This window comes from Stigmatopora nigra, chromosome 18, assembly GCF_051989575.1.
Source record: "Stigmatopora nigra isolate UIUO_SnigA chromosome 18, RoL_Snig_1.1, whole genome shotgun sequence".
NCBI lineage: Eukaryota > Metazoa > Chordata > Actinopteri > Syngnathiformes > Syngnathidae > Stigmatopora > Stigmatopora nigra.
This window is the reverse complement of record NC_135525.1, coordinates 6,185,412-6,200,776: the sequence shown is the minus strand read 5'-3', so window position 1 is coordinate 6,200,776 and position 15,365 is coordinate 6,185,412. Positions and strand designations below refer to the sequence as shown.

At 38.2% G+C, this 15,365-nt stretch overlaps 5 protein-coding genes across 5 annotated transcripts in view; 2 read left to right on the top strand and 3 right to left on the bottom strand.

Annotated features, from left to right (window-relative positions):
* msh2 (mutS homolog 2 (E. coli)) overlaps positions 1-574 on the bottom strand; it is a 9,535-nt gene extending 8,961 nt beyond the window's left edge. The window contains exons 1-2 of the mRNA XM_077738654.1: positions 333-574; positions 98-246 (exon numbers count right to left, since the gene is read on the bottom strand). Coding sequence (XP_077594780.1) covers positions 98-246; positions 333-540 — 357 coding nt within the window. The 5' untranslated portion in view covers positions 541-574. The remainder of the gene's footprint in view (positions 1-97; positions 247-332) is intronic.
* A 2,527-nt stretch (positions 575-3,101) lies between these two features.
* Positions 3,102-6,087, top strand: gch2 (GTP cyclohydrolase 2). Its single transcript, XM_077739392.1, has 6 exons — positions 3,102-3,562; positions 4,249-4,358; positions 4,431-4,486; positions 4,915-4,946; positions 5,368-5,452; positions 5,535-6,087. The coding sequence occupies exons 1-6, from the start codon at positions 3,136-3,138 to the stop codon at positions 5,659-5,661; spliced, it is 837 nt and encodes a 278-aa protein (XP_077595518.1). The 5' UTR covers positions 3,102-3,135; the 3' UTR covers positions 5,662-6,087.
* Positions 6,088-6,264: 177 nt separating this feature from the next.
* On the bottom strand, positions 6,265-8,854 carry cript (cysteine-rich PDZ-binding protein). The gene is made up of 5 exons (XM_077739394.1): positions 8,698-8,854; positions 8,448-8,513; positions 7,595-7,649; positions 7,213-7,316; positions 6,265-6,565 (listed from the first exon to the last, which is right to left on the bottom strand). Exons 1-5 carry the CDS (start codon positions 8,711-8,713, stop codon positions 6,501-6,503), a joined length of 306 nt encoding a protein of 101 aa, XP_077595520.1. The 5' UTR covers positions 8,714-8,854; the 3' UTR covers positions 6,265-6,500.
* Positions 8,855-9,289: 435 nt separating this feature from the next.
* pigf (phosphatidylinositol glycan anchor biosynthesis, class F) lies at positions 9,290-10,770 on the top strand. Its single transcript, XM_077739393.1, has 5 exons — positions 9,290-9,653; positions 9,728-9,819; positions 9,902-10,018; positions 10,099-10,207; positions 10,483-10,770. Exons 1-5 carry the CDS (start codon positions 9,426-9,428, stop codon positions 10,594-10,596), a joined length of 660 nt encoding a protein of 219 aa, XP_077595519.1. The 5' UTR covers positions 9,290-9,425; the 3' UTR covers positions 10,597-10,770.
* A 2,065-nt stretch (positions 10,771-12,835) lies between these two features.
* cox7a2l (cytochrome c oxidase subunit 7A2 like) lies at positions 12,836-15,036 on the bottom strand. The gene is made up of 3 exons (XM_077739742.1): positions 14,869-15,036; positions 13,328-13,462; positions 12,836-13,252 (listed from the first exon to the last, which is right to left on the bottom strand). The coding sequence occupies exons 1-3, from the start codon at positions 14,938-14,940 to the stop codon at positions 13,115-13,117; spliced, it is 345 nt and encodes a 114-aa protein (XP_077595868.1). The 5' UTR covers positions 14,941-15,036; the 3' UTR covers positions 12,836-13,114.
* Positions 15,037-15,365: the final 329 nt, after the last annotated feature.

Below are 15,365 nucleotides of genomic sequence, written 5' to 3'. Positions count from 1 at the left end.
GGACATCTAGAGACGTCAATAGTCGACAATAATTTAAATGAGTGACTTATGAAGGCTTAAATATAATACTGAATTGGCTTTAATGAAAAGGACAAACCTTGTATTCAATCTTCCAGTCATGGTCCTTACTACTCTTGCCATGGTTCCGATACACCTCAACGCGGTACTGCTTCAGCAGAAGCAGATCCCTCGCAAAAGCTTCAAAGTTGAGCTTGCTCAGCACCACACTTTCCAATTTACGACTCCCTAGATATAAATAGATATATATAAGTCCCGAAATCACACGCATATTTCCCATTTTAGGTAAATTAGCATGCAGCTAGTCATCTTACCGGAGCCCAATAGTTTGATGACGCCGTTCGTCTTGAAAACCTCTTTCGCAGCGAACGCGGCGTCTTTCCCGTGCACCGTGTAGTACTCGCTGCGGTCAAATATGCGGAAAGTGGTGTCCGGCTTCTCTGGCATAGAGAAAAAGAAGTTGAGAAAGCCGTTTTCGGACACGCTGTCCATTGACAGATTCTGCTTCGGCTGTACCGCCATGTTGCAATCTCCCGCCACGCGAATGTAAACAGGAAGTGAGGTAAGGGATATGTGGGGGCCAAATTGTTAGGGGTCAGGAAGTGAAAGTAGTAATGACATTATTTTCAAAGTAAAGCATAATTAACTGTTTTATTGTGTTAACTTTTGGGCCCGAGTCAAAGTATATTCAATTGTCAAGACATTTAACAAGTCTACAAATATTTTTACTTGTAAAAAGTTAGCATCTTCTGAAACCGATATCCATAAACATTTGCTCAAAGTATAGAAGAACATATACTAATTTTCAATTTCTTTTCACCTCTGATAATGGATGTAAATAACATTTAAACAATAAAGTTGGCAGCATCTGAAAAAAAACTACTAAATTCTGTGTATTTCCAATGTATTAATCAGGATTCATTTCCACTGGGCAGCCATGATTAACGTGTTCTACGGACAGACTTTTATTGTATTAACTGACGTAATTAGTTATCAAAATCATGCATTCTTTTAGCGAAAATCCAAGTTATTGATAAGCCATTTCTAAATTAGCGAATAATCAGTCATACTATATGACACCCTTCCATTGGATTTCTTTGTTTTGGACAAAATTTGCCAGTAATTGCAAGTTAATAGCGCTTATCTCTGCCTTTTGTTATGCCTATTTTTGATTTTTGAAAAATCAGCAGTATTCTCAGAAAGTGTAGATGAAATTAATGTGTGAAAGGAATGTGTTGTGAGTTGAGATCAAAACAAATTGTGAAAAATCCCCCGTGCGAGCGTAGCGGTCAAGGTCATCAATATGGTAACTGAGACAGTGGGAAGAATTTGGTCCTCTATGGAGTCCAAAGAACACGTGAACCTTTGTGTCACGACTATGAAAAAAAAAAAACGAACCAATTTTTTTCTTATCTTCTTCCTGGAAATGTTTCGACGGCAAATGTCATGAGACAACAGCATTTCAATCAAACATGTCCTACTCTGGACATTGTGAGATTTCATCATTAATGGACTGAGTGATCCATGAATGACCACGTGATGAGAGTGATTATGCCATACGAAATCTGAGAACATTTTTCTCAGAATTAAAGCCAAACTTATGTTTTGGAGTATCAATGTGGTCATAGGTGACTTCTTTGAGAAAATAAATATTTTTAAAAAGGACATATCTCATTTGAGGTGTCAAATGATGTGGTTTGGTGTGTATACATTTTTGGCAAAAAAAAGCATTTTTGATCAAGAGTGATTGAGAACCTGCTGTTTTATGTGCACTGATTTTAGCATTGTTTGTCTCGTAGTTTTTCTACATGAAAGAGTCCTCTAGTATTTTGATATACTGTAATGACAACCCATTGTGTACAAATGAAGCCTGACTCATTCTATTGAGAAAGTGACTATATATCCACGAGGGTGGAGTCTTTCTGAGACGTGAATGCCATCAAAAATGCGTTCCCGTAATGAGTGGATTATTTAATCGTTGTTGTATTGCCCATTGCAACCTGTCTGGTGCGAAAGAATAAACAAATCACGTTTAAATATTTGACAATGAGTTTGACTCACTGGCAGTCAGAATTTCTACTCATGGGTGCACAACTAGACATTTGCCTGTTTTAACAATATGTAAAACACATGAAAATATTGTTATCATATATATAATGTCAATATTTTCATTTCACTTTGTGGTGTAAATAACAATATCTCCATATAGTTTGGTGAAGCAAAATTTAGAATTTAGATTTAGTATACATTGCAAAAATATGAAATGATTGTCATGTTATCTCATGAGCAAAATTGGACAAATCCACCAATTGCAGCAATCGATACCATCTTCAACCATTAACCACTATCTGCTTTGTTTTTAGGTCAACAAAAAATTTATCATCATGATCAGTATGTAGTGCATCCATTGTTTTATGACCGAAAAGTCACCCTAAACCATATGCGATATGGATTATTGAAGAACAAGTCTTCCTTTCACAAGGAAAATTCAACAGTTGGAAAGGTGAACTTGGATAAACTCAAATTTCAGCCTCATTGGCTACCATTGATAAAGACAGGGGCGCTGCCCACTTTTTATTGGCCTATAGAAAATGATGAAAATATCCTGGAATATAATATTATTTATTTGCTGTTGTAATTTGTGCACTCGGTAGTGACACTTTAAATCTCATTATACTTGTATAATGACAATAAGAACATTTAATCCAATTCAATGTAGCCATTCAGGGTGGCTAGAGTTGGCTGGGATAGGCTACAGCACCCCCTGCGAGCCTTGTGAGAATAAGCGATGGGGAAAATGAACTGATGGACACATGATGTATTGTCGACATTCACACACACACACACACACACACACACACACACACACACACACACACACACACACACACACACACACACACACACACACACACACACACACACACACACACATACACATTCACTTTTCGCATGTAGTCATGACGCGTCATCATGCGTCGTCCTTCTTGGGAAGCAGTGAGCGACCATAATGTACGAGACTAATTAATAGAGATCGATGGTGATACACTCCGTGTCAAGTGACTTGAGGGGGGGGGGGGGGGGGGGTATGCCTTGCAAACCCGGGCACCGTAACGGATGACGACGATCAGAGATGATACGCCCCACCGATCGTCCGCTTTAAGAAGAGCAGCATCTCAGTGGCTACAGGACCGAGACGGAACGGGACGAAAGCGCACCACCAAACAACCAATCATGAACGGCCACTTCAACGGGAACGCGAACGATGTCGCCGCGGAGGAGTTCCACCTCAACAACGGCTTCGCCGAGCTGAGCGTCATGAAAGCGGCGGCGGCAGCGGGTTCGGGACCCCACCGTAAGCTCCAAGAGGGCTCCCGCAAAGAGGCTGAGGACCAGTGCCGGCTGCCGGCCCTGCAGGCCGCCTACTCCAGCATCCTGCGAGAGCTCGGGGAGGACACTGATCGCCAGGGTCTGCTGCGAACCCCACTGCGAGCCGCTAAAGCCATGCAGTTCTTCACCAAAGGTTACCACGAGACCGTCGATGGTGAGCCCCACAATCTTTGTAATGTTGCATGGCTTCTTATTTTATTCCATTTAACTTGGTGTCCAACCCATCTGTTGCGGGCCTAATTCTACTCAAGTTTCAGGGCCACTCTATTGGAATATTATTGGGCAATAGACGTCCAATCCACTTTGATTGCAAGTTGATTTTCTTTAAAAAAAAAAAAAAAGGTAACAAAAATGGCCTTTTTTTCAGTCAATGTGGATTGGACGTCTGGGTCCGTCAATAGCAGTGGAAGTTGATTATCAAATGAATCATTCAGAGATGTTGCTGATTTGCAATGGATACAATGAAACAAAAATAATGAATACATTATTTACTATATCTAACCAATGTTTAAGTCCCAAATACCAATACGTATTTATCTTTTTTAAATTAAAAACATTATAATAATGAAGTCTGGTTGGGCTCCAGCAACCCCCACGACCCTTGCAAGGATAAGCGTTATGAAAAAATGAATGAATAATAACAAATAATAACCACAACACTCTATTATAATTGATATTAATTTAAAAAAACTCACTCTGCATTTAAAAGGGTTAAATCGTGTTATTCTATTGCCCAATTAGGTATTAGAATCACTTTTTTATCATCGGAATAAACTCCCCCTTCAGAAACTTTCACAACAATTCTCCATTTCAAAGCCACATTTTTTTCTTCCCCCACAGACATTTTGAACGACGCCATTTTCGATGAAGACCATGAGGAGATGGTTATCGTGAAGGGCATCGACATGTTTTCCCTATGCGAACATCACCTGGTGCCCTTTTTCGGCAAGGTGAGAACACCTTCACTTGGGTTTCGCTTTGGAGGGCGGCTAACTCTGGTTTGGTTTGGGCTTTTTTTTTAGGTCCACATCGGATATATTCCTAACAAGAAAGTGGTGGGACTGAGCAAGCTGGCCAGGTCAGTAAAGCATGCGGATTGTTAGCGCATTTGTGTCGGCTGGGCGCGTTCTTCTGTTATCTCAACGTATTGTCAAAAGTCTAAACTTGGCGTCGGGATTCTTAACTCCCATGAAAACGTTCAAGCGTGGGAAACGGCGTTTGTCATCATAGCTCGACTGGACATCGCGGCATCCGAATGAAAAAAATAGCCAAACATGTCTAGTTTAGAATAATAAAGACAGTGTCATTACAGTTAAATAAGATAAAATCTCTTCAAAATAATCAATCCAGTATGCTATACTATAGTGTTATTTTGAAAGTTTTTACTAGTTATGAGCTAAAAGTAAAAAATTTAAAGGAAAAAATAGATGTGAAAAGTTATGAAACTGATAAAATTGGAGTTCTAAAGTTACTTTGCTATAAAGCCAATTATTCTTTCCCTTGCAGGATTGTGGAGATATTCAGTCGAAGGCTTCAAGGTGAGACTTCATTACAAATTTTAATCAGTGGCTGCCATTGACATTTATAGACTTACTAGACTAGATTTATAAATAACTAATAGTAACTGCAACAATTGTAAAAGTTGTCTCAACTGTATATATTTTATTTTTTTTCTTAATCTTTTGTTTATAATTGAAAAACTACATTAAATATTTTCCATTTTTGATATTTTTATGGATTTATTTCTTCATTTTTTCATTTGTCAAAAGTTTTGGGACACTTTCATTCCATTGAATGTTGCAGTATCTCAAAACCCTTAACCGTGGATGTACATACAATCAATTTAAACGTTTAATAGTTAATCACTGTTATTTTATACATATATTTCTTTTATTATAGAAAACATTTTTAAATGAATACAATGTTAATAAAAATATTTGCGAATTATTGTCTCCACAGTCCAAGAGCGTCTCACTAAGCAGATAGCAATGGGCCTAGCCAACGCCCTGCAACCCAAGGGTGTTGCCGTGGTGATCGAGGCATCGTAAGTGTACCCCCCCTCCCAAAAAAGAAAAAAAAACTTGACCGTACACCTCCCAAAACATCCAATCTGCTTTCCCCTACAGGCACATGTGCATGGTAATGCGTGGCGTTCAGAAGATGAACAGCTCCACAGTGACCAGCACCATGTTGGGGGTCTACCTGGACTGCCCCCAAACCCGTGAGGAATTCCTAACCCTCACAAAGCACTGAAACCACTTCGACGTGGCTCAAACTCACCAAACCTTGAAAAATGTCAATGCCATTGCTTTGACGATTCGGAAAAAAAATCACTGTGATTCCACGTGCCTTAATATTTCTATTAAGTATATTATAATTATGATGTCATCTTTATAAAAGAAAGTGCAATGATAGTCTTTTACCGCCCTGTTGGGAATTTCACTGGTGCTTAAACAAAGTGGTATTGTTTAAACCCTTTCTTGCTTCCATTTTTATTATTATTATTAATATTATTATTATTTACTTAAAAGTAAATACTCAAGTGTCTGTAACATAAGCTATTTGTAAAATATAAACTGTGATTTCTGTCTTAAAGGACGAAAACTAAAACGTATCATCCAAATGTATTTTGCTTTTTTTTGGTCATTATTTACCCAAATAAAAAGTAAAAAATATGAATTGAATGCTGTGTTTGGTGTTCTTTCTGAAACTAGAGTTAGGCGTCCAATCCATTCAGATTGGGAGGGGAAAATTAACATTTCTTAGACCACCATGATCACAATACCTAAATAACCCAGAATAGTGATTTCTATTTTCTACTCTATCAGAAAATACAAAATACGTAGAAACACAAAATTTGGTGTTTTTCATAGGACAGCACCAATTCATTTATTGAATTGCATGTTGTAAAATTTGGGGGGAAATTGAAGATTCACTCACATAGATTACACAAAACCATCAAAGCAAAAAAAAAATCTGAACTTCTTAACAACGACTAAAATGGTATTACAGGTAACGTTGTGTTAAAGAGGAAAAAAAAATGGAAACATGACATTAGCGGGCATTTTGAGACGCAAACCAACCGGGCGCAGTCACACTGATGTCTGCTTGTAGTTTGTGGTGTCGAGGACTTTCTTGCCGCACATGGCACAGATTCCTAAAGGGGAATAAAAAACAGGAACATGTGAGGAAATAAAAATATAACCAATGCATGTATATATTTTTTTAAATAACCTATTTGGCCACACAGCTGGGACAAAGTGGGAGTTGTAAGGGGTGATATGCAGGGGACTTGGGTTCAAATCCAGGTCAGTCCACCTGTGTGGAGTTTGCATGGTCTCCTCAGGCCTATGTGGGTTTTCCCTGGGTACTCAGGGAATTAATAATTGGAAGTTGTTTAGGGGTCTTTTTGTGCGAATGTTAGCTTTCTTCTTGCACAATTAGAAAATGTTTTGCATGTTTTTTTATTCATTTTAATACAGATATAGATCATTTTCTTATAATTTCCTTGGATTTTTGTGTTCCTCACATTTTTCATACTAAATTGGGAAACTTTGATCATTTTCAAAGGGTTTATTTGATCGTTTTGTTTAACAGACTGTGGAACGATCTAGAGATTTCCAAGAAAAATACTCCTCTATAAACAAAAAAGTTATGAAACAAGTTCTAAAACCAACTTATTTCATAAGTAAAAGTACCACTGTACTCAGAAATTCATAGAGAACAAGAGAAGAAAAACATTTGATTTAGAATATTCTCCATAAGGCAAAAAGAAGAGATGAAGGCAATGGCCAAGTTACTAACCTTTTTTGTAAGCACAGCCTTGGCAATAATGCGAGCCCACCTGATGGACCGAGCTCTTACAGATACGACACGTGGTGAAGCCGGACTTGCTGTATGGGTCGAACCTGGAACAAAGAGAGAGATTAGCCAATTACTTTCCTTTCCTGTCAATGGCAGCAAATAAAGAATATGTTTTATAAAAAATATATTGCAACATTTATTATGCTCTAAAACAACATGTGAAATATTTATTTTCTATTTTTAAATGTCAAATTTGACTTATTAATGAAAAAATATGATTCCGTTTTAAATTATTTTCATTTTTAAGAGAATATTGAAAAAAGACAAACTTGAATGTAAAAATAGAAATAAATAAACAGTTCATATTCGGATTTGATCTTACCTGGCTTTCTTCGACGTCAGCAACTTGTTTTCATTGCGTTTGCGACCGCCACTCTCTGGAACAAAAAAAAAACAACAACTAATAAATCACTAACACAAGAGGGTTATATTCAAAATATTGCATAGTGGATTAAGGCAAAGAACATGTTTCAAATAATAGAATTGCCATTGGCCCTTTCTGTAAGTGAAAGGCAGGAAAGATGAGATTGTTGTGGTTAAAACGAAAGGAAACCAATTTTGTCCACATAACTGGAAAGATTCTGTGTGACAAATGAATTGACGTGTGGATGTCTGTCTGAAAGACGAATGAATACAACACTCTTCTGTCATACAACCAGCAAAGACATTTCAATTACTGTTGTTGTAGACCAAACATGGAAATAGCAAATGATCTTAGCACCATTTGAGGACCAAAACACACCCAAATGACTTAGTTAGGATATATTTTTTTCATTATTTTAGGTGAAATGACTATCGTGAGTTCCAAAAAAACAATCTTTTATGTCATTTCACAGGGAGGAGTCCACAACAGACTACATTTTTCGTCCATTTCAAAAGTAAAAGACATAAAATTGGCAGTAGATTTCCTCATTTATTTTCCCATAATAATAGATGAATTGACAGTGATTGTACTTCCAAACAAGGATGAGAGCTGTAGAAATGTATGTATGTTATACTATACTTCCATACTACCTTATTTTCTCCATTTATTTTGCTACTGATGTTTTCTACATACACACATTTGTAACCTGTAGAAATGTATGTATGTTATACTATACTTCCATACTACCTTATTTTCTCCATTTATTTTGCTACTGATGTTTTCTACATACACACATTTGTAACCTTCATACCTATCGTATTCCGTGCTCCGTCCTTCCACGTGTCCGGGGTAATAACTCTACCAAGCTTCTTCTCGCCTGAGGAAAAAAAGAAGATAAAACACACAACCAACAAATCATATTTGAGTAAATTACTGTGATAAATACGTGTACTAGTGACGCAGAGCTACCAAACGGACATGTTATTTCACCAGAACGCTAAACTAACAGGAATCACCTCGACAACAACATTGTGTTATATAATGTGTGATATAAAACTTACATTTTTCACAAACCATTCTTACTGGTGGGATCTGTCCTAAAATTGATTAAATTAAAGCTAACTGCCTGATTTCCTATCGTTTCAGACGCAAGCGAGATCGCCTTGTTATATCAAAACATCCGGTAATGTTGACGTCAACTAATCTGATTGGGCAAATGCCGTGAAATCCGAAAATGCCATTGGCTAACAACTGTGTTGAAATGAAAGCAACTGTTTCTGTTTGAAATAGACTCATATTTCATGATATGATTATTAGTTGTAGATATAATGTTAAAGATAAGTATATTAGCGGGACAGCGCGAAAAGAATAGAATGCCTTGTTATTCCCCATACAGACGTCAACTATCTGTTTGGTCGCCTGGGAAGGAGACTGCGAAATTTGATTGGTCGACAGTTGTGTCTTTCAACAATAGGGGATGGCAAATAGTATTGCTATAAAAGAATTTTTATAATAGAGATTTTATTTAGTACTTCATTGTTTAAACATGGAAAATTTTATCTTCATAAAAAAATTCACTTCAACCAGTGCCAAAATCTAAAAGGTAAAGGACTCCCGGTTGTTATGACGTCGTATTACTAACCTCTGAAACGTGATTGGAGGAAATCTTTGCAACTCCATATTTACGGAAGTAAACCCACAGAATTCACTTTGCATTTCGTCACTGTTCCTGTTTGCTCTATTCATCGTTTATAAACTATTTCATTGTAGTTTCCCCCCGTGGACAGGGATGTGGGACCACGAGATCCGTGCAATGGTGAGCGCCCACGCCATCACCGCCTCCTCGGTGCTCGTGGCTACGGTTGTGCTAGCGGTTCTCGTCCCGGGCTTCTCGTTGTACGGTACCCACCTGCTGTGGATCTACTCGGTGTCCGGTGCTGTGGCTGCGGTCACCGTTGTCATCTTCTGGTTGCTTGGCATCTCGTTGCCGACTAGGAGGCACTCGCTGGGATACAAGGTGAGAGAACACATGAAAATAAACCAAAGTTCTTAAGCCCATCATCTCACAAGACTTGCATGTTTTTGCTGTAGCTGTCCAGGTTGATTCGTTCCTGTATTTACTTCATCCTGTCCTGCTTGTTCTTCCACACCTTGCTGGTCCTCTATGGAGCTCCACTAATAGAGTGAGTACTAATTGGAAGAGGAAAAAAACGAACTAGTCTGGAAAAAAATGCTTACACTTGACATAAAATGTCTGTTTTGCAGTTCTGCAATGGAGACATTTTCCCTGGCTGTCCTCCTGTCTTCACTCACTACGCTCCGCTGCCTCTGCATGCTTGGCCCAAATGTCCAGGCTTGGATCCGGGTTTTCAGTCGACATGGGTCCGTAAAAACAACAACAACAACAAAAGATTCAGTGACTGATTACAACAAATAATAATAATAATCATCTTGCTTTTCAGGGCTATGTCTGTTTGGGACACTTGCCTCCAGATCACAGTGGCCTTGACGGGTTTGGGAACCTGGTTTGGGGCCTTTGCCATGCCCCTGGACTGGAACAGACCTTGGCAGGTGAGACAAGTTACACCTTAAATTTAAGGTCATCAGTCTCTTGTTTGAAGTCAGAGTGTCAAAAAAATCCTTTCAGTCTGTCAAAAGGAAATCTATCATTGTCAGTGGCAGGCAATCATTTTAGGGTACTAACAAGTCACTTTTTGCAAAAAATTGTGATCATTTCCTATTGATTTTGGGTGAATTTCTAGGCTGCTTTCATTTTGTTGATTTTTTTTGCCAATTTAAATTATAATACAAATACTATTACCTTACTTGTGTATATTTTTCCCCAGGTTTGGCCAATCTCGTGCAGCCTTGGCGCAATGTCAGGTTTCCTCTCCGGTCTTGTGGTGGCGCCCACTTACATCCACTTCCATCGCAAGCAGCTCACCTACAAGTGTAAATGAGGGCCAGTTTCATTTTCCACCTGATCTCCATACGCTCCTTTCACTTTTTCCTGTTATTTATTTGGATTCCCTACACAAGGACAATGCAAAGGTTATATTTGAGCCACCATGTTATTTTGTATAGTCAATTTTACATGAATAAAAAGCCTTGCTTGGCTTGTTGTATCTGGTGAATATGCTGTCATTATATATATGTATATGAAAAAAACACATATCCTGACTGTAAGTTTACATAGCAAAGTAAACCACTAGAGGGACCCCAGACACCAATATCAATTATTTTTTAATTCCTTAAATAAAATGTGTACTGGTCTACCTGAAGCTGCCTTTATAATTAATCCTGAATTCATCCTGACTGTTAAGTGAGCAAATTTGCTCATTTTTAACTCATTCGCAACTATGGCCATCCAATCATAATGTCAAAAATAACAGTCTACATTTCCCATGTCTCAACATGCCCAGCAAATTCAAGTTGACCTCACAGTGTTAGTGCCATTAAATGTATTTTTAGGTATGTGAGTACAGAGGGGGTTACATCATAAAGGTGTCAGGCCCAGAGCAGATGGATTTGTGGACAGGCGTCTCCAGCGTCTTATTGGATGCTAGAAAACGTTATTTATTCATTATGTTCAGAGGGCGAGTGGAGGTGATTTATCACTCCTTAGATTTGCTGCTTCCAGCGTCAAGGTTGGCTGGAGTGAGCGGCTGTGATTTTTTTTTTGTTGCAGGGAACAATTTTTCAGACTCAGCCCTAGAAGCGAGTTTACCTTGACAATATGACATTTGACAGGTAGGCCAAAAAAAGTCTCAGGACGCAATGACTGGAAAAGCCCAGATAGTCAGTTATTTAGATGTATAGTGTGAAAAAGTTAGTAATTTTGGTCATTTAAAGATACAATTTTAAATTTGGAAAAATACTCCACCTCGAGAACCACAAAAAATATTTTGAAAAAAAAACATGTATATTTTGTTATATATGTTTTTTGAACTTACTACTATACATATACTACTATGCATTTTATTGTATAAAAAAGCCTTACTATATATATATTCTTTTGTTTAAAAAATGGCTTTACTATAGTTATATATATATTTGTTTTTCTTTTTAAGGAAACACCCTACCTATCCTGTACATACAATGTGTTTTTCAGGGAATAAAAAGCTGTCCTATAGACGTATACACAGTTGTGTTTTAGGGTAAAAACAGGCTAACAAAGTTGTTTATAAAACTACTGACTCAGAAAAACCCACTTTACAATCACTTGATATTAATGTTTTCTATGAGTAGACGGACAAAAAAGCAGCTCTTTCTGTTCAAAGTGCTCATTTTAGACTCCGACCAACACAATATTTGCTACATTATTGTCTTTCTACAACACGGCATTATCTCCATGAACCCTCTTGCATCTCCAAAACCCACTCGAGCACTATATAACAATGACTCCTTTTGTTATGGCAGGACAGGAGCCCCGCACGACAAGCTGTTTGCCGTGCAGTAACACGACACTCCGACTGTTAATGAAGCCGGGGGGAGTATAGCATACACGACCAATGCAACCAAACGGTGGGCCCGGCCAGACAATGAGGTGTGAGGAGTGGGGAGGAAGTATGACGTGAGAGCCTTACAAAATGGAGGATGGGTGAAACTGATGAGATGAAGACAAATCAAAACTGGTCGCTTGGTGTCTTCTCACACTTTTCCTGTCCAAATTTGGTTTTCATTTTGACTTTCTGTAGTACATTTGAAAAGACACAGTTATATGATTAACAGTTAAGGCCTTTGTGGGTTTCCTCCGGGTACCCAGAGTCATCTGGGATAGGCTACAGCACCCCACGCAACCCTAATGAGGATAAAGCGGTTTAGAAAATGAGATAAGTATCCTCCAGAAAAAAAAACATGCATAACTTTAACCTTTGACATGAAATCTTCCCTGCCTGCATATTGTAGACACAAACTCAGTTTAGAGCGTCGTATAATGACTCACATTAGCTTTTATTTAACATAGTAAAGGAGACATGTTCCCCTTTACTTTACTTGAAGCTAGCTGCTGGAAAATCTAATCTATTGACCAGTGGCAGAAAATGCAAGTGCATAGATAAGAAGTGACATTTACCACACACAGGTGTTGTTTACTGAGGACTGAGCTGCTAAGTTAATTTATCAGAGACTAACTGTTGTTATGAATTTAAAAGCTTTTTTCAGGTCAACCCTGAAAGAAGCTTAGACATGACAAGCAGCTTTGTTTTCACCTAGAATTTATTCAATTAAATATACTTTCCATACAAAAGAAAACTAGACATTATGTTCTGTTTATGCGAGAGTACTGTCATTTTTTTTTGGTTTAAATTTCCAAACAGTAAAGAAACAGAGGCTCATTGATGGATTCACATAGAAATTGGCGACAGGTCAAGATAATCTTTGTTGTTTTGCTGGGAAATACTTGAAGATATTCAAGCAGCTTGATGGGAAACATTGCCAAAGAAAGTGTCTAGTGAGAATCGAATGGGTTGGCGTCGGTCACTTTCTAGGCTGGGCGGCCATGTAGAGGGCCACCAGGCAGTAGAGTGCGCCCCCTACGGTTAGGGCCATGGTGGTGCGGTAAAGTAACCGGTCGGGGTAGCCTCTCTTCAGGTGAATGGGGATGCCGTCTGACGTCTAAAATGGGAGAGAATAAAATGTTTCTGGGCTTTGAGAATAATTCTTGCAGTATTGGCTGCACAGTATGATTACCTGGAACATCCTCTGGAGATCAGGTACTTTATTGGCCCCCACGTACTCCATACCGGGCTTGGCTTCTGAGACCACTTTCGTGGGGGAGGCAAAGATCAATGGAGACGATTCGGCCGGGGTGATTGCCCTCAAACCCTGCAAAATAGATTTTTTTTAAATTTCATATTATTTATTTTATTGCAAACCATTGACAATGGTAGATCTCCCATTCGTTTAAACTGGTTTGATTGGCTGGAAATGCTAATATTTTAGTGCCATTGACTGTCCCACAAGTCCAATACATTTTAAATGAGCGTTCTACTGTCCCCATCAATAACATATAACGCATAGTAAAATTTACAAAACTTACTATGAAAAATTGTTGAAGGAAGGGGTTTGAAACGACTTTTTAATGTCTGTTGCTGGACTAAAATTGAATCGAAACCATTTTAGCCTGGGGACATGACCGATTTATGTGGGTGTAAAAACCAGATGGCGTATAAGCAGGGGAATTAAATATGGCATTCTAACATGTACACATGAAAGTGGATTCAAAAATGGCAATTCAGCAGGGGAATTATCTTAAAAACTGCAATAGTAGTCACTCATCTGCTTTATTTTTTTAGACCAATAAACTAGAAATAGCATGAGCTTTCATCTTGTTTATATCCAATTTAGGCCCTCTGTGCATGGGCAATTCTGAAATTATCGTGTCGTCACATGACATGCCTGCAAAGGTGCTAATTACAGGGTGAAATGGCGATAAAATGAAGGTGCCAAGATGCAACAACTTCACAGACGTCATGATGGGTAGACCTCCAGTTCACCTGCAGAAAAGAAGACCCCCTATTGTTCCAGGCAAATGTTATTCTTCAGTAAATCTAGTCAACAAAATACAAAGGTATATGTATTTGATGCAACAACTAAAGTGAATTTTATAAAATCAGATAAATAATGTAGCTAATATTTGGACTTGATCAATTACTCCTGTAATAATTTTCTTTTAAATAAAAAAAAGTGTTTTATTGCCATGGGCAGCGGGTGATGTCCAATCCCTTTTGACTGGGAGAGCTGAAAGCACTGAGTCACTGTCAGTCTGTTCTAGTTAATACAGATTGGACGTCTATTGACGTCAATGGCGGCCGATGACTGATGTTCATCTGTAATGCACCACAAATTTAAATAGCATCCTTATAGTTTATAAAAAGGGGAAATACAGACAGGCGATAAGTCTTATCAAAAGGTCAGATATGACAGAACACATCTGGCTGGTCCCACCAAAGAAAACCATGATGTGATAACTTAGATAGAAATGATTGGACATGTAAAAGGTTAATCGGTGGCTTTTGCCAGATAGAAATATTAGATACGTTTTGGGAGATAAATCTCAAAGAGCAGATTTGAACGCAAAAGAGGGGTGAATTGGTAAACTATCTTAAACATTGCTTGTCGAAAAGGTGACATTTCATGCAGGCAGGGTCGCAAACAAGTACATCGCCATGAAGGTCATCGCCTACCATGACAGCCGGTCTTTGGACTCACACGTCAACCTAAAAACTCACCTGGGGGGCATAAGCCGTCGATGGAGAAGACCCCGCCAGCTTTTGCGTGATACCGCTGAATTTGTAGTACATTGTTGTTCTTGCGAGTAGGGGCGGACGCGCACTTCTCAACAGAGTCGCCGGCGAAAAGGTCTTCCTCCTCTGCGTGTCGAGGGAAAATGACGTCACAGTCAGCTGACTCAACCTCGGTTTTCTTATAGGATAGCCGAATAAAACTAAGCCTCATAATTAATAATAAGAATAATAAATATAATAATAATCAATAATGTTTTACTTACAAGACAATACAACGCCATTTATATTATCATTGTTTCTATTATATATTGTTGGTCTCACTAAAAACTAGTACCACAAAATATGAAAGCAATAGAAACTTTGTTTTTTCAGTAAATATATGGTAAAGTTTGTAAAAACACTATTTTAAAAGTTCTTGGACACGGAACGACAAAGAATCAGAATGTATCTGATAATTTGCTTAACATATTTTTTAAAGTGCA